General features: G+C 41.0%; 1 protein-coding gene across 2 annotated transcripts in view; it reads left to right on the top strand.

Moving 5' to 3' along the window:
* col12a1b (collagen, type XII, alpha 1b) overlaps positions 1-18,758 on the top strand; it is a 112,415-nt gene that overhangs the window by 93,217 nt on the left and 440 nt on the right. For both annotated transcript variants that reach the window (XM_061929778.1, XM_061929777.1), the window contains 15 exons: positions 2,262-2,371; positions 4,428-4,586; positions 7,699-7,776; positions 8,204-8,290; positions 8,694-8,747; positions 8,822-8,917; positions 9,404-9,457; positions 12,098-12,151; positions 12,218-12,271; positions 12,443-12,514; positions 12,586-12,621; positions 12,705-12,771; positions 12,843-13,028; positions 13,115-13,183; positions 13,479-13,649. In XM_061929778.1, the coding sequence (XP_061785762.1) occupies positions 2,262-2,371; positions 4,428-4,586; positions 7,699-7,776; positions 8,204-8,290; positions 8,694-8,747; positions 8,822-8,917; positions 9,404-9,457; positions 12,098-12,151; positions 12,218-12,271; positions 12,443-12,514; positions 12,586-12,621; positions 12,705-12,771; positions 12,843-13,028; positions 13,115-13,183; positions 13,479-13,649 (1,347 nt within the window). The remainder of the gene's footprint in view (positions 1-2,261; positions 2,372-4,427; positions 4,587-7,698; positions 7,777-8,203; positions 8,291-8,693; positions 8,748-8,821; positions 8,918-9,403; positions 9,458-12,097; positions 12,152-12,217; positions 12,272-12,442; positions 12,515-12,585; positions 12,622-12,704; positions 12,772-12,842; positions 13,029-13,114; positions 13,184-13,478; positions 13,650-18,758) is intronic.

Raw genomic sequence — 18,758 nt, 5'->3', positions numbered from 1 at the left:
GAACAAGTCTTATGACAGCACATACTGTAAGCTAAAGTTTGGTTTTAAATGTCAGTGCTTCTGGTTCTTGGCTGACGTCTACGATCAGGGTCACAAAGGTTAAGTTCACACGGCAGGTCAATTGCAATTTTGTGAACAATACAATTCAACTTTTTTCAAATGTGATGCAGGCCTTTTTCTTATGTGTATATAAACCCTATATATATATATATTCAAAAGGGGACAAACGTCACAATTCTGAAAGCTTGAAAGTAAATGCTGGAAGAAGGAGCAGAAAACGCTCTGTGGCAAAAAGATGATGTTTCAGAAGTGATTAGAATATAAAAGGTAACACATCAGTGTCCCACCATTTCTCAAAACGTTTCCCACAAACTGTCAGATAACATTCTTATCATCTTCCTTCCTAATCTCCTACATGAAATGATAAATGTTGTCACTTAAAGTTGCCACAAATGCAGCAGGATGAACATCTATACGACATGTGACATTATTCTGTGATGGATTTTTTTTATATTACATCATGCATTGTTTTTGTAATGTACAAACCCTGTTTCCATATGAGTTGGAAAATTGTGTTAGATGTAAATATAAACGGAATACAATGATTTGCAAATCCTTTTCAACCCATATTCAATTGAATGCACTACAAAGACAAGATATTTGATGTTCAAACTCATAAACTTTATTATTTTTTGCAAATAGTAATTAACTTAGAATTTCATGGCTGCAACACGTGCCAGAGTAGTTGGGAAAGGGCATGTTCACCACTGTGTTACATGGCCTTTCCTTTTAACAACACTCAGTAAATGTTTGGGAACTGAAGAGACACATTTTTTAAGCTTCTCAGGTGGAATTCTTTCCCATTCTTGCTTGATGTACAGCTTAAGTTGTTCAACAGTCCGGGGGTCTCCGTTGTGGTATTTTAGGCTTCATAATGCGCCACACATTTTCAATGGGAGACAGGTCTGGACTACAGGCAGGCTGGTCTAGTACCCGCACTCTTTTACTATGAAGCCACGTTGATGTAACACGTGGCTTGGCATTGTCTTGCTGAAATAAGCAGGGGCGTCCATGGTAACGTTGCTTGGATGGCAACATATGTTGCTCCAAAACCTGTATGTACCTTTCAGCATTAATGGCGCCTTCACAGATGTGTAAGTTACCCATGTCTTGGGCACTAATACACCCCCATACCATCACAGATGCTGGCTTTTCAACTTTGCGCCTATAACAATCCGGATGGTTCTTTTCCTCTTTGGTCCGGAGGACACGACGTCCACAGTTTCCAAAAACAATTTGAAATGTGGACTCGTCAGACCACAGAAAACTTTTCCACTTTGTATCAGTCCATCTTAGATGAGCTCAGGCCCAGCGAATCCGACGGCGTTTCTGGGTGTTGTTGATAAACGGTTTTCGCCTTGCATAGAAGGGTTTTAACTTGCACTTACAGATGTAGCGACCAACTGTAGTTACTGACAGTGGGTTTCTGAAGTGTTCCCATGTGAGCCCATGTGGTGATATCCTTTACACACTGATGTCGCTTGTTGATGCAGTACAGCCTAAGGGATCGAAGGTCACAGGCTTAGCTGCTTACATGCAGTGATTTCTCCAGATTCTCTGAACCCTTTGATGATATTACGGACCGTAGATGGTGAAATCTCTAAATTCCTTGCAATAGCTGGTTGAGAAAGGTTTTTCTTAAACTGTTCAACAATTTGCTCACGCATTTGTTGACAAAGTAGTGACCTTCGCCCCATTATTGTTTGTGAATGACTGAGCATTTCATGGAATCTACTTTTATACCCAATCATGGCACCCACCTGTTCCCAATTTGCCTGTTCACCTGTGGGATGTTCCAAATAAGTGTTTGATGAGCATTCCTCAACTTTATCAGTATTTATTGCCACCTTTCCCAACTTCTTTGTCACGTGTTGCTGGCATCAAATTCTAAAGTTAATGATTATTTGCAAAAAAAAAAAAAGTTTATCAGTTTGAACGTCAAATATGTTGTCTTTGTAGCATATTCAACTGAATATGGGTTGAAAATGATTCGCAAATCATTGTATTCCGTTTATATTTACATCTAACACAATTTCCCAACTCATATGGAAACGGGGTTTGTACATGAGACCTGTTTTAACAGGAATATTGGGCTGAGATTATGTATATGTTTATTTACAACAGTGTCATACCTGCAGTGTGAAGCATGAGAAACATGAACCAGATGAAGACGTGCTGATTGAAATGTTGTCTGTGCTCAGCCTCCAGACAGACTGTGTCTTTCTACAACAAGGACGAGCGAGGTGAGATCCAGCGGGTCACATTCGACGAGCCTCAGGTCAAGCAAATCTTCCATGGAAGCTTCCACAAAGTAAGAACAGCCAAGTTTTGCTTTGAATAACACAAGCAGACTTATTCTGTACTTCACTTTGACTTTTTCCTGCGTGGAAACATTCTCTTCAACCAAGTACATGTGTAACACGACCCAGCCCACAGTCACTTATTACGTAATGTGGCCAATATGATAAATGTGGAATATTGTTCCATCAGATGTCTGCTGCCGGTTTTAAACTTCTTCAAACATGGCTGCACTGCAGAGACTATTCATGTCAAAGATTCCTCCTGACGCTCAACAATAGCCAACACATTCCAGCCCTGCTGGTTTCCCGCACAATTAGGGTCGGCTCACAGGCCCCATGGTCCCTGCTGGCGGCCTGGCCTGGAAAATATTGGCTCAGCGCTGTTGCAGTAAAACAATGACATCAGAGCGGCCCAGCAGCGCCAGCGGGGTGGGATGGGGGGGGGGCTCTCACCCACGCTCCTGCCTCACATTCGCTTGCTCCTGGTAGCCCCTTTTTGCGGTTGAGCCTCCCAGTGTGCCGCTGTGTGCTGCCGGGCTTACTGAGCCCAGGCTTTCGAAGGGGGAGAAGTGGGGGAGTCCTGCGCTGCTTCGACAGTTTGTAGTAACAGGAAAAGAATAAGTGATTTACATGAACACCCTCTGGACACACCTCCAAGCCGCAATTCATCTTGCTCCTTGTCTTTTATCAGAATCTTTTCTTCTGTTTTTTGCGGCGGTAGGCGGCTGAGAGAGGAAAATGTCAGAGTAGAAGTGAAAATGAGCGCTTCTAGACTCCAGATGGAGTCAGAAGGCGTCCAGAAGTGTCAACGACCAATCAAGCGTTTTTAACATGTACTTCTTAATGGACATTTTGGACTAAGTCCTGCACATGTTTGCTTCAGATGTGCTGGCTCCACACACACACACACACACACACACACACGATCCCTGAGGGCCAGAACCTCCCTCCACATGCAGGTCAAAGGTCAGACTGGGTCTGTTTGCTACCAGGTGAAAAAATCTTCCTCTCACCTAGAAGACTTTCTACAAGATTCTGGAGTTTATGTTATGATGTCATCGTTACACTGTGACGCCATGATGAGGTCATAACATGATGTCATAACCTCAGGTTACCTACTACAACAACCTAACTACATTTAGTTTGCTTGACTGAGGAGCCAATAGTGTGAGGCTACCATCTGTGGGATCTTTTGCATATTTTGCAGCAACTAATTCTCTTGTAATTTAGCAACAAGTTTAAAACACGTTTTTCAGGCAGCCGCAAGCAAGAATGCTACTATCACATCAACAACAAACAGTGGCTAATGTTTACAACTGCAATTAATCGCAATAAATCAACATTAAAAAGTGTGATTAAAATAATAAACATTTTATCACATTAATTTATGTATACATTAGGGTTGCCAAAGTTACAGAGTTAACTCATGTGATTTATCACAAAAAATATTGCATTAATCGTGTACACACTTAGATTAATCATGCAATTTATTTTGTCCTGACAAGCTCTTTTACCGATCAGATTAATGCATACATCACTATAAAAATAAGTGAGGAGACTGACTGGTGTAATTGCAAGCAAATTTAGGTACAACTGTTACCAAATTTTGTGCAAATAAATGACATGCATTCAAATACAATGTTTAAAAACATTCCTGGATGATATTCTGACAATACAAGTGCATTTGTGTACAAACATTGGGGTCTTTTCTTAAACAGATTTTAATTATGCAAGCGAGTAATTAACTTTTTAGCATACTATATATATTATATATATATAGTATATTAGATGTAAAGCAAAAAAAAACTTGCATGCCAGTGTTGTTAGAATCAACATTTCAACTTTGCCATTATTAATTTTAGTTGAGTTCAGTTGTTATTATTATATACAGTAATTATTATTGTATTGTACACATTTTCCGTTGATATTGCTTGAAAATTCTAACAATGCTAATCATGTCTCAAGAGTCAGTGATAAATGTTTGAAGGGGGGCAACGCTCCATCATAGCACACAACCAGAAGTAGAATGTAGAAAATCTCAAGTTTTTTTCTCTTCTTTCTCTCAAGCTGCATATCCTGGTTTCATCCACTGACGTCAAGCTCAACATTGACTGCCAACACGTGGTTGAAAAAAACATCAAAGCGGCTGGAAGTTCGTCCAAAGATGGCTATCATGTCTTGGGAAAAATGTCCAAGTCCATCGGCTCCAGAGGAGAGTCAGCCACTGTGAGTCTGTATTCTCTTACTGCTACCTTTATTATTTTCTGATATTTATTATTTTTTTACATTGTATTTATTCTATTTATATAGAGTATTAATTCTATTTATACATAGTATTTCTTTAATTCGTACAGAATATTTATTGTATTTATAAATCTTATTCATTCTATTCATACATAATATTTACAGTATTCTATTTATACAGTAGTACTTATTTTAGTTATACATATTTGTTTTATTCATACAGTAGTATTTATTTTATTTGTACATAATATTTATTATATTTATACGCATTATTTAACCTACCGGTAATTTTACATAGTATTTATTCTATGTAGACATATTCATTTTATTTATGCATAGTATTTTTGTATTTATACATGGTATCTATTCATCCATCCATCCATCCATTTTCTACCGCTTAATCCTTTCGGGGTCGCGGGGGGCGCTGGAGCCTATCTCAGCTACAATCGGGCGGAAGGCGGTGTACACCCTGGACAAGTCGCCACCTCATCACAGGGCCAACACAGATAGACAGACAACATTCACACTCACATTCACACACTAGGGCCAATTTAGTGTTGCCAATTAACCTATCCCCAGGTGCATGTTTTTGGAGGTGGGAGGAAGCCGGAATACCCGGAGGGAACCCACGCAGTCACGGGGAGAACATGCAAACTCCACACAGAAAGATCCCGAGCCCGGGATTGAACCCAGTATTGCTCAGGACCTTCGTATTGTGAGGCAGACGCACTAACAATTAATGTATAATTATATAGTAGTGTTTAAATAATGGATACATGGTATTTATTGTATTTGTACATAGTATATTTTATTCATACACTAGTATTTATTTTAATTATACAGTAGTATTTATTTTATTTATACGTAGGGCCTGATCTACTAAAGGTTTGCATGTACTAAAACACACGCAAACTTGATAGCAGAATATATGCTGATTATCAGAACGCCCACAATATTGGGAGGAGAAAATGTAAAAAATTATTATTTAGCACACTAAGTGTGATCTATGAAGACTAAAACTGTTCTGTGGCTGCTGATTTGTGTTTTTATTTAGTACATCTAGAAAGGACGTGCAAACTGGCAGTTGCGCAGAAATGGTTGTGAGGAAAGAGAGGATCGTGCTGCAGCTATGTCCTACGTATGCTTGTCAACATACAGTATGGGCGATCAAAATAAAAAATATTCGGCATATTGTCTATTCAGAAATATTATTTTATAAATTCATAGCTGCTGGATGACTTGAAGGGCTTATTAAAAGGCGTTCATTGATGCATTTTGGTGTCAATTGGCTTTATTCTAAATGGTCTTGTTTTTTTATACATATACAAAATGTTTTGCAATATACAGTACGTTTTCTTGCGTCTGAAACATTTCAGCTTTAGCGCTAGCATCTCCCAGGGCACACCTTTAGCGCGGTAAAAAAAGTGGGTTGCAATGTAGATCACACTGCTTCTAGAATGCCCAGAAAAAGTGGTACATGTTTGCTGCTTGTTTAAAACCGCAGCAAAACACCACAGGATAACATGGATGTGAAGTAAATGAGTGTGTCAGTGGTGAAAGCCACAAAAACCTCATTTAAAAAGGCTCTCTGCACCACTTTTCAATTGTACACAGTCTTAGGAAATCATACGCGACACACCAATAAATAGTACACACAATTTTACAGTTTGCACACGGTTTAGCGTGCGATATTTGGATCTTAGTAGATCAGGCCCATTGTATGTTTTATTTATACAGTAGTATTTATTGTATTTATACATAGTAATTATTTTAGTTATACATATTTATTTTATCTATACAGTAGTATTTCTTGTATTTATATGTAGTATTTATTTCATTTATACAGTAGTATTTCTTGTATTCATACATAGTATTTATCTTATCTCTACAGTCGTATTTCCTCGTATTATGTATAGTATTTATAAAATTTTTACAATAGTGTTTCTTTGTTTTATTCATAGTATTTATTTTATTCATAAAGTAGTATTTATTTTATTTCTACATATTTGTTGAATTTATACATAGTATTTATTTTATTCATACAGTGGTATTTATATTGTTTACACCAGGGATGTCAAACGTACAGCCCAAGGGCCGAATCAGGCCCGCGAACAGGTTTTATTCGGCCCGCGGGATGAGTTTGCTAAGTATAAAAATGTACCTGAAATTTTTTAATGAAAGAAACAGCTGTTCTAAATGTGTCCACTGGATGTCACAATAGCAAGTATTTGTATCTTTGTAGATGATGCTACATATGTACAAAATAAACCACATGATGTTACTACATCAGTCGAGGAAAATTATCAAACTACATAAAATACTGTAATTTATCTTGATAGATTGAAAATGAACACCAATGAACATTATCACATAATTTATTCAGAAAATATAAATAACGACAAATACAGATAGAATACTATTACCGGTAAGTGCAACAAGTAAGTGTAAAATAAAACCCAACAACATTATGATTTGTACATTTTCAGAATGTGCTTGTTCTATTTTTAAAAATGGAAAATAATCTTATGTTGTCTTTATTTTTAAGTTATTCTGCCATGATTTTACCAGTCCGGCCAACTTGGGAGTAGATTTTTCTCCATGTGGCCCCCGACCTAAAATGAGTTTGACACCCCTGGTTTATACAGTAATATTTATTTTTTTGTGTTTGTTCAGTAGTACTTATTGTATTCATACATAGTGTTTCTTTTATTTATTCATATAATTTATTTTAATTATACAGTAGTATTTATCTTATTTATACATTTATATTTATTTTATTCATACATAGTATATATTCTATTCGTATAGTAGTATTTCTACATACCGGTAGTTTTTATTTTATTTTTGTTTAGTCCAGTCCATCCGTGACCTTCTAGAACTTAGTACAAGTCTAAGGATCTTTAAAGTTGGTACACAGGGATAAAAAATCCTGTACCAATTCTCAAATACATGAAATATAAAGTATTGTGTGAAGAGAAACTATTTTGTAGTTTGAACGACAGCTCGTAAAGTTTTCCAGCACTATTTCCTTCTGTGCTGTTGTTGAAGAATGTATCCGAGACGTGCATCCGTCTTGTTTTTTCTTTCTTTGCAGTTCCAGCTGCAGATGTTTGATATTGTGTGCACGTTGGCGTGGACCAGCAGGGACCGCTGCTGTGACCTTCCATCCATGGTCAGTAACCACGGCAACCGCTTGCATGATGTCATTGAACAACAAACACGTCAAAGTATTCATTTAACTGACACCGTGCACATTTCACCTGCTTTGGCTCAAAGAACGTGCATGCAGAGTTCACGGCCTTGAACGCGTGTCTCGTTAAAAAGCTTGCTGACGAGCGCAGCTGCTCTCCAAGGCCAATCAGCACCTTCCGTGTCACAAAGTCAGACAAATAAACACTCCATGTGACGCGCACCTTCTTCTCATTAGTCATGCAACGTAGCGCTTGAGAACGTCGTCATCATCATCATTATCATGAACATTTGTAGCTCTGACAGTCTGGACTTTGTTAGCCTGGATCTTCCTCCTCATCACGTGCAAACAGTTTCCCACGAGTGTGCACGTTTGTCCACAAGCAAACTTTGTCTTCTTTGTCCACCAGAGAGATGAGACTAAGTGTCCGTCCCTACCCAATGCGTGCAAGTGCACTTCCAGTGGCAGCGGACCTCCTGGACCTCAGGGACCAGTGGTAAGAAAGCACATACAAGCGTGACTGCTGGTCCCCATGACAACAGCCACAGGATCAGCTACTGAATAATAAATTATTGGATTCTTTTCATTCGACAATTTGTCTCGACTGCTAACAAAGATGTGCTGCTCAGCTTCTTCGTAACTTCATTGGAAGCTTTAAATTAAACTTGTGAGTGAATCCTGCTGCTCATCCTTTGGTTGCCGAGGATGACAGCAGGGAAAATGCACAAGCAAACATAAAATACTACGGGGTTGCCATGGTAACACAAACAGTGGTGCTGGTAAACAGTCAACCACACAAGCCGCTTCCTTTTTTGCTCCTCATCTTTTTTATTGTATCGTATGACAAGCCATCAGCTACTACTTTATGCTGACATCATCAACTTCTATTTCCTGGTCAGGGTGCCCCCGGCAAAAAAGGGCCACGAGGAGAAAGAGGAGAACTCGGGTCTCTTGTAAGTTCCTCTAAAAACAACAAAAACTGAACATCTTTATTGCTATTTGTCTGAACATTGACCTCACCTCACAGGGGCCAATTGGCCCGCATGGAGATATGGGACCACCCGGACCCATGGGCCTGCCGGGACCCCAAGGACCCAGCGGACGGTCGATGCCAGGAGAGGCTGTGAGTACACACGCACGCACGCACGCAGCTAAGATAAGAAGTCTTCTTTTATGTAACGTATGATTCCAGATTAAAAGTAATTTATACCATGTATGATTTTAGATAATAATTTAAATAATGTATGATTCCAGATGATAAATAATTTACATAATTGTATGAGTTCAGATAATAAATCATTTAAATTTAGTTTGATTCCAAATAATAAAAAATTTTCATCATGAATGATTCCACATAAAAGATAATTTATGTAATGAATGATTTCAGATAACAAATAATTGACGTCATCTACAGTATGATTCCAGTTATATGCATGTTTTCATGTATTTATGTGGATATTAAATCAAAGATTTTTAATGTCTTTAACTTTTTATGTCAGTGATGACTTCCTGTTAACTGAATGTGTTCATCACTAATCAACACAGAAATATAATGCAGAGTGAGACATCGCTGCCTGGATGATTCAATCATGTTGTCTTCTTCCTTCAGGGCCGCCCTGGACCCAAAGGAGAACCTGGGGACTCAGGTCTAACTGGACAAAAAGTAAGTGCTGCTCCGGTTCTGCTGCTTTTTGTTTTGTCTGGCGAGGTTGTTTCCAGAAGCGGTTCAACCCACGACGGTTCTAAGGTGTCAGAAGCAAAGACTTCTGCAAAACTCTCCAGAACATGTGGACCTCTTTTTAAAAGGCACCTATTATGCAAAACAACTTTACTTATCTATTGGTACCTGTTTTTTTGTATTTGGGATCTGCATAAGTCTCTCAAACCCTCAGACCCTGGAGGCATGGTGGAGGTATTCATGAAACCATTTTGAAGACATATTCATAAAACAATCTTACCTTTGTTCATACTTCTTCCAAATGAGCCGTTTGGAATTTGCCAACTTAGGGACCTTTTTCCCAGTTGTGACATCAGCGGATATCTCCTCATGTGGTAAAATTTTACCCGAAGATCTTGTGAGTCCGCCATTGAAGTCTGACATTGGAGTCATTAAGCTTCTTCTTTTTCTCTATCCTCTTGTTGTGGGGCAGACTGGCTCGTACATGCACATGCATCTTCAGCTGTTGCCATTTCTAATACAAAGTAGCGTAGAGTTTTAACTTATGTGTCAGTAGACTCCATATGGAAGTGCTAAAAACTACAAAATTGCTGACAGGGAGAAGATGCAGTTGAAGTGGAGGCATCTACAAAACCCAAAACTAGTGAAGTTGGCACATTGTGTAAATCGTAAATAAAAACAATACAATGATTTGCAAATCCTTTTCAACCTACATTCAATTGAATACACTGCAAAGACAAGACACTTCGTTTGAACTGGTAAACTTTGTTATTTTTTGCAAATATTAGCTCATTTGGAATTTAATGTCTGCAACATGTTTCAAAAAAGCTGGCACAAGTGGCAAAAAAGACAGGAAGTTGAGGAATGCTAATCAAACACTTATTTGGGACATCCCACAGGTGAACAGGCTAATTGGGAACATGTGGGTGCCATGATTGGGTATAAAAGCAGCTTCCATGAAATGCTCAGTCATTCACAAATGTGGCGAGGGTCACCACTTTGTGAACAAATGTGTGAGCAAATTGTCGGAACAGTTTAAGGACAACATTTCTCAACGAGCTATTGCAAGGAATTTAGGGATTTCACCATCTACGGTCCGTAATATCATCAAAATGTTCAGAGAATCTGGAGAAATCACTGCACGTAAGCAGCAAGGCCAAAAACCAACATTGAATGCTCGTGACCTTCGATCCCTCAGGCGGTACTGCATCAAAAACCGACATCAGTGTGTAAAGGATATCACCACATGGGCTCAAGAACACTTCAGTCCACATTTCAAATTGTTTTTGGAAACCGGGGACGTCGTGTCCTTAGGACCAAAGAGGAAAAGAACCATCCGGACTGTTATAGGCGCAAAGTTCAAAAGCCAGCCTCTGTGATGGTATGGGGGTGTATTAGTGTCCAAGGTATGGGTAACTTACACATCTGTGAAGGCACCATTAATGCTGAAAGGTACATACAGGTTTTGGAGCAACATATCTTGCCATCCAAACAACGTCTTTTTCATGGACGCCCCTGCTTATTTCAGCAAGACAATGAATGCCAAGCCACATTCTGCATGTGTTACAACAGCGTGGCTTCGTAATAAAAGAGTGTGGGTACTAGACTGACCTGCCTGTAGTCCAGACCTGTCTCCCATTGAAAATGTGTGGCGCAATATGAAGCCTAAAATACGACAACGGAGACCCCGGACTGTTGAACAACTTAAGCTGTACATCAAGCAAGAATGGGAAAGGATTCCACCTGAAAAGCTTTAAAAATTGGTCTCCTCCGTTCCCAAACGTTTACTGAGTCTTGTTAAAAGGAAAGGCCATGTAACACAGTGGTAAAAATGCCCTTGGGCCAACATTTTTGCAATGTGTTGCTGCCATGTAAGTTAATGAGGATTTGCAAAAAAAATTTAGTTAGGAACATTAAATATCTTGTCTTTGCAATGTATTCAATTAAATATATTTATGTTGAAAAGGATTTGCAAATCATTGAATTTTGTTTTTATTTACGATTTACACAACGTGCCAACTTCACTGGTTTTGTAAATAGGACCATCCACAAAGTGGCTCATCCTGAAGAGACGGTCAGAAAGCGGCTTCAAGATGGTCTGTTAAACAAAATGTATACAAGATTTTAACCAAAGAACCACCGTTATATGTTACATAGACAACAAGGAAGTGTTTTAAATGTTAAATGTAGAAAAAAAATACTAATATGACCCATTCAGCATATGAGTGGATAACTTCTGCTGCTGACTGGGCTGTCTAGAACTGAAAAAAACAAATGAAAGTGACCAGACAGGCTTGTTTTAGCTAACTGCTAACCATTCACATCACAGCAATAGGATCCATTTGAGGGTAGCTTGTGTGGGCGCAGCTTGTGAGCACGTAAACATCATCCTTTAATGGCTGGCAGGCCACGCCTTCTAATCTTTTAATGGTCAATAAAAGAGAATATTTTCTTCCACTAAATGGAATGCCTCAAAGACAAGATCCGCAATAAAAAAGCACTTTCTGGGCAGAGAAGATTTACCGTAATGTGTGTGTGTGTGTGCGTGTGTGTGTGTGTGTGTGTGTGTGTGTGTGTGTGTGTGTGTGTGTGTGTGTGTGTGTGTGTGTGTGTGCGCGTGCGCAGGGCTCACCAGGACCTCGTGGGCCCATTGGACCCATCGGCCCAGCTGGAGTGAGGGTAAGTAGCATATAATGGACATAATCAGTGACATAATCAGCTGACTTGTACTCCCCTGGTCTTAAGGGTCCTCAAGGAAAGGACGGACTGGTGGGACACAGAGGACCTGCTGGGCCGATGGTAAGCTTCATCAACATGTCTTAGTCAGCAAAACTAAACAACTGCTGAGTAATCATTACAGCACTGCAAGGGTTTCTGGACCATCACACAATGAAGAGAACCACAATCACCACATGCATTAGTAGAGCATGTGCTGGTTCTCTTCCTGCTCTCATTGGACTTGTCTTGCAGGGACCCCCGGGCTCTCCAGGAGCGCCGGGTGTGGAAGGAAAAGCCGGAAACACCGGATCTCGTGGACCTGCTGTGAGTCTCAGCCAGTAGGCGTGTGAGTGCAAGATTTCTTGTGGACTAGCTCTTTGTTCCTGTACTTGCAGGGTTCTATGGGTCCAAAGGGAGACAAGGGAGAACGAGTAAGTAGAACAGGAAATGATTCTGATCCCACCCATCAGGCTAAACTGGACCTTCATCATTTTCTTGACTTTCTTCTCCACAGGGTGACTTTGCTCCTCAGAACATGATGCGCTCCATCGCCAGGCAGGTGTGTGAGCAGCTCGTCAATGGTAAGTCCTCCCGGTGTTGCTGACCCGGCAGCCCGACTCGCTTTCACCTGACCCTCTTTGTCCCGCTGCAGCCCAGATGAACCGCGTCAACAACTTAGTCAATCAGATCCCGAATGGCATGTCTCGCAGCAACAACCCGGGTCCTCCCGGCCCACCTGGACCTCCTGGTAGGCCCGGTCCACAGGGAGAACTGGGACCTGCGGGAAGAAACGGCTTCCCTGGAAACCCAGGTTTACCGGGTCAAGCCGGAGAAGCAGGTAGAAAGTCCTCCTGGAACTTTAAAATTATATGGTGTCATCCGGACAAATGCTGAGTTGTGTGTGTGTGTTTGTTTGGCGTTCAGGGCCAGCGGGAGAGAAGGGTGAACGAGGCTTAGCAGGAGTGGGACCGAAAGGCCCAAAGGGACCTCCTGGTACGTTTTAACCTTCAACTGACTGCGCCTCCATGGCACGCATATCAGATCTCAGTTCACAAAATTGTTTTTCATGTTTGTTGCTCATTTGTCAACACTTGTTCCCCCTTAGCATCCAAATATGTAAAATATTTCAAAAGTGAGTCATCTAAAGCAGCATTCCTAAATTTTACGAATTTTTCGTCTTCAATGTTCTCCTGTTCTAATGTCCGATTAGACAAACTTCAAAAATTTCTCATCTGAGAAACTTCTCAAGTCATTATCATCATCATCACTGTCCATGGTTGTCCCATAGGTCCACAAGGAGAAAGTAGGACAGGATCGCCAGGACCACCAGGCTCCACAGGACCACGCGGTCCTCCTGGGCGTCCCGGTTACGCTGGAGTCCGCGGACCCCCCGGACCTCCCGGATATTGCGACTCTTCCCAGTGTGTCGGTATTCCTTACAACGGTCAAGGATACGTAGGTATGGGATGGCACTTCCTGTTGATGTCGTCAAAGACAAGGAATATATCGCTAGCTCTGAAGGATTGTTGTTAGTTTAGCACGCTCAACAAATGAAGCTAACGCTTTTTAAACACTCATCATACATGCATGATGGACACCGAGTATATACACTAGACACACACGTAGTACACATGTAGTACTATAAGTATTGATGATAGTGTATTAGGATGTTAGTATTGATGATGGACTATTGTGATATTAATATTGATAATGAAGTATTATGATGTTAGAATTGATGATGATGATTGAGTATTTTAATGGTAGTATTGATGATGGTATATAATAATGTTGGTATTGATGATGTTGGTATTCAAGATGTTAGTTTTGATGATCAGGTATCATAATGTTAGTAGTGATGATGGAGTATTATAATGTTAGTATTATGATGTTGGTATTGATGATGGAATATTATACTGTTAGTATTGACGATGGATATTTATGATGTTAGTATTGAAGATGGATTATTATGATGTCTGTATTGATGATAGAATACTATAAGGGTAGTATTGATGATGGGAGTATTATACTGTTGCAAATAATAATTATGATGTTAGTATTGAAAATGGAGTATTATAATGTCTCTTTTGATGATAGAACATTATAAGGTTATTATTGATGATGGAGTATTATACAGTTAGAATGAATGATGAGCTCCCTGAGATGCTCCTTACCGTGGTGGGGGAGTTTGCGTGTCCCAATGATCCTAGGAGCTATGTTGTCCAGGGCTTCTATGCCCCTGGTAGGGTCTCCCATGACAAACAGGTCCTAAATCGAGGACCATGGTTTCCCTCGCCCAGACGCGGGTCACTGGCACCCCCCTTTTGAGCCAGGCCCGGAGGTGGGGCTCGTTGACGAGCGCTTGTTGGCCGGGCCTGCCCCCTTGGGGCCCGGCCGAGCACAGACCGAAGAGGCAACATAGGTCCCCCCTCCAATGCGCTAACCACCCATAGGAGGGGGCATAGAAGTCGGGTGCTCTGCGAGCTGGGCGGAAGTCAAAGGCAAGGCCCTTGGCGCTCCTAATCTTGGCTACAGAAGCTAGCTCTTCGGAGGTGGAAAGTCACCACGCTGGGGAGGAAGGAGCCTGAGCTGGTGCGCAAGGTAGAGAAGATCTGTCTAAATCTAGTCGGTCTCTCTTCGACGCACAGCAAGGGCTCTAGAACCACTCATCTCGAGAGTGGCTGAACTCTCTTCCACTCTGGCGTTGCCAGCAGTGAGAGGCGACGGGCGGGGGTGGTAATTATTTTTTCCCCGCGGCTCAGAGCCAGCACATTGGAGTTCAACCCGATGGACAAAAGGGTAGCTTCTCTCTGCCGCCGGGTTGGGGGATGGGTCCTGACTGTGGTTTGTGCTTATGCACCAAACAACAGTTCAGAGTACCCACCCTTTTTGGATTCCCCAAAAGGAGCAACCTTAGAGTGCTCCCTCTGGTGATTCCCTTGTTCTACTGGGGGACTTCAACGCTCACGTTGGCAGCGACAGTAAGACCTGAACACCTGGAGAGGCATGATTGGGAGAAACGACCACACTGATCTGAACCAGAATGGTGTTTTGTTATTGGATTTTTGTGCTTGTCGCAGATTGTCCATAACAAACACCAAGTTCAAACATAACGGTGTCCATATGTGCACTTGGCACCAGAAAACCCTAGGCCACAGTTCGATGATCGACTTTGTGGTTGTGTCATCAGATTTGTGGTCTCTCGTTTTGGACACTCGGGTAAAGAGAGTGGCGGAGCTTTCAACTGATCACCACCTGGTGGTGCGTTGGCGGCCCAAACGCATAGTGAGGCTCTGCTGGGAACGTCTGACAGAGTCTCTCGTCAGAGAGAGTTTCAATTCCCGCCTCCGGGAGAATTTCGAACATGTTACGAGGGAGGCTGGATATTGAGTCCGAGGCAGCCGGTTGCAGATGCAAAAACTCGGACATGGGAGGTGTTTGGAGAAGCCATGAAGAACAACTTCCAGACGGCTTTAAAGCGATTCTGGACCACCACCCGCCGCCTTAGGAGGGGGAAGCAGTGCACTGTCAACACTGTGTATAATGGTGACGGTGTGTTGCTGACGTCGATTGGGAATGTTCTGGATCGATGGAAGAAATACTTCGAAGACCTCCTCAATACCACCTACACGTCTTCTAATGAAGAAGCAGTGCCTGGGGACTTTGCGGTGGGCTTTCCTATTTCTGGAGCTGAGGTTGCCAAGGTAGTAATGAAGCTCCTCGTTGGCAGGGTCCCGGAGTTCCTTAAGGCTCTTGATGCTGTAGGGCTGTCGTGGTTGACAAGACTCTACAGCATTGCGTGGACATCAGGGGCCATGTCTCTGGATTGGCTGACTGGGGTGGTGGTCCCTCTATTTAAAAACGGGAACTGGAGGGTGTGTTCCAACTATCAGGGGATCACACTCCTCAGACTTCCTGGTGAAGGTCTATTCAGGACTGGAGAGGAGGCTATGCCGGGTAGTTGAACCTCGGATTCAGGAGGAGCAGTGTGGTTTTTGTCCTGGTCGTGGAACTGTGCACCAACTCTACATTTTCGGCAGGATCCTTGAGGGTGCATAGGAGTTCGCCCAACCAGTCTACATGTGCTTTGTGAACTTGGAGAAGGCATTCGACCATGTCCCTCGGGAAGTCCTGTGGAGAGTGCTCAGAGAGTATGGGGTATTGGACCTCTTGATTGTGGCGGTTCGCTCCCTGTATGATCAGTGTCAGAGCTTGGTCCGCATTGCCGGCAGATAGTCGGTTATGACCGAAAGCACAAGATCACGGGTACAAGCGGCCAAAATGAGTTTTCTCTGTCGGGTGGTGGGGCTCTCCCTTAGAGATAGGGTGAGAACCTCTGTCATTCAAGAGGAGCTCTGAGTAAAGCCGTTGCTCCTCCACATCGAGAGGAGTCAGATGAGGTGGTTCGGGCATCTGGTCAGAATACCCCCCGAACGCCTCCCTGGGGAGGTGTTTAGGGCGCGTCTGACTGGTAGGAGACCACGGAGAAGACCCATGACACAGTGGAAAGACTATGTCTATGACTTCCCTGGGAATTGCTCGGAATCCCCCGGGAAGAACTGGACAAAGTGACTGGGGAGAGGGAAGACTTTGGATAAGCGGAAGAAGATGGATGGATATAATTAAGATGTTGGTATTGAAGATGGAATATTATGATGTCTGTATTGATGGTAGAATATTATATTGTTAGTATTGATGATGGAGTATTATGATCTTAATGATGATGGAGTATTATAATGTTAGTATTGATAATGGATTGTTTTGTTAGTATTATGATGTTAGCATTAAAGATGGAATTATGTGATGTCAGTATTAATGAAGTATTATAATGTCCGTATTGTAAATGGATTATTATGATGCTAGTATTGATGATGGATATTTATAATGTTAGTATTTAAAATGGAGTATTATGATGTTAGTATTGATGATGGGTTATTACGATGTTAGTATTGATGATGGATATTTATAATGCTAGTATTGAAGATTGAGTTTTATGATTTTAATATTATGATGTTAGTATTGTGATGTAGTAGTATGATGTTAGTATTGATAATGTAATGATTTGATTAGAATAGAATTATGTAATTTCATGTTGTTAGTATTGATTATGGAGTATTATGATGGCAGCATTGATGATGGAGTATTATGATGTTCTTATTGATGGAGTATTGTCATGTTAGTATTGGTAATGGATAATTATGATGTTAGTATTGATAATTAAGTTCTATGATATTAATATTGATAATGAAGTGTCATAATGTTAATATTAATGATGTTAGTATTATGATGTTAGTGTTGTTAATGGAGTATTAGGATGTTAGTATCGATAATGTAGTTATAGGATATTAATATTGCGAATGAAGTATTAATGATTGTTTTGATAATGTCGTTTTATGATCTTAATATTGATAATGGAATATTTTGATGTTAGTATTGATAATGTAGTTCTATGTTGTTGATATTTATAATGGAGTATTACGGTGTTAACAATGATAATAGAGTATCATGATGTTAATCTAGATGATGGAGTATTATGATGTTAGTATTGATGATTTAGTATTATAATGTTAGTGTTGATGATAGATTAATATGATGTGAGTATTGAGGGTGGACTATTATGATGATGAACTATTATAATGTCAGTATTGATGGATGATTGTAATGTTAGTATTGATGATGGATTATTATGATGTTGGTATTGATGGAGTATTATTGGTTAATATTGATAATAGAGTATTATGATGTAAGCATTGATGATGAGTTTTATGATGTTAGTATTGACAATTGATTATTATGATGTTAGTATTGATGTAAGTATTGATGATGGAGTATTATAATGTTAGTATTGCTGATGGTGGAGCATTATGATTTCAGTATTGAAGATGGAGCATTATAGGCTCCAGCGCCCCCCGCGATCCCAAAAGGGAATAAGCGGTAGAAAATGGATGGATGGGCATTATGATGTGTGTATTGATCATGTGTTAGGTTCTGATGTTAGTATTGAAGTACAAAGGTCAGGACAGAAGTACTGCTGTGCACGTGATGCTGAGTTTGATTTACAGCTGCATGCGTGAGAAAGTCATCAGTGTGTCATCCTTTCAGGTTCTGCGTAGTGATTTGTTTGCCGCCGGTGCCGCTTTCACTGACTTCCTGAAACGCTCGCTGGTTTAAAGGAAGCTTTAACAAACAAGAAGAACAGGAAGCAGTACTAAAAGACACAGGAAGCAGTACTAACAACGTTTGCATCGTGACCACCAGACAAGGAGGAGCATGTGGACGACAACAACAACAGAAATACTAACGTGTCCCCATGGAAACACACTCGACATGCTTTGTTGCCTAGCAACCTGCTGCTTGCCATCAGCCGTATAACTCTATCTAATCTAATCTAATCTAATCTAATCTGATCATGCATGTGACATGTGACGGCGTGAAAGAGAAGTCACCCGTCAGCAGTAGAAGCTTCTTGAGCGGGTGTTCAGTCAGTACCTAATCAAGTGACTTTGTTGACTAACATGGTTTACATGCAAATGAGCTGCAGTGGCCCCACCCCTCCTGCCTACTAACACCC

This window comes from Nerophis lumbriciformis, linkage group LG34 (genome assembly GCF_033978685.3).
Source record: "Nerophis lumbriciformis linkage group LG34, RoL_Nlum_v2.1, whole genome shotgun sequence".
Classification (NCBI taxonomy): domain Eukaryota; kingdom Metazoa; phylum Chordata; class Actinopteri; order Syngnathiformes; family Syngnathidae; genus Nerophis; species Nerophis lumbriciformis.
Note: the sequence above shows the minus strand (reverse complement) of the source record. Positions and strands in the feature narration are given on the sequence as shown.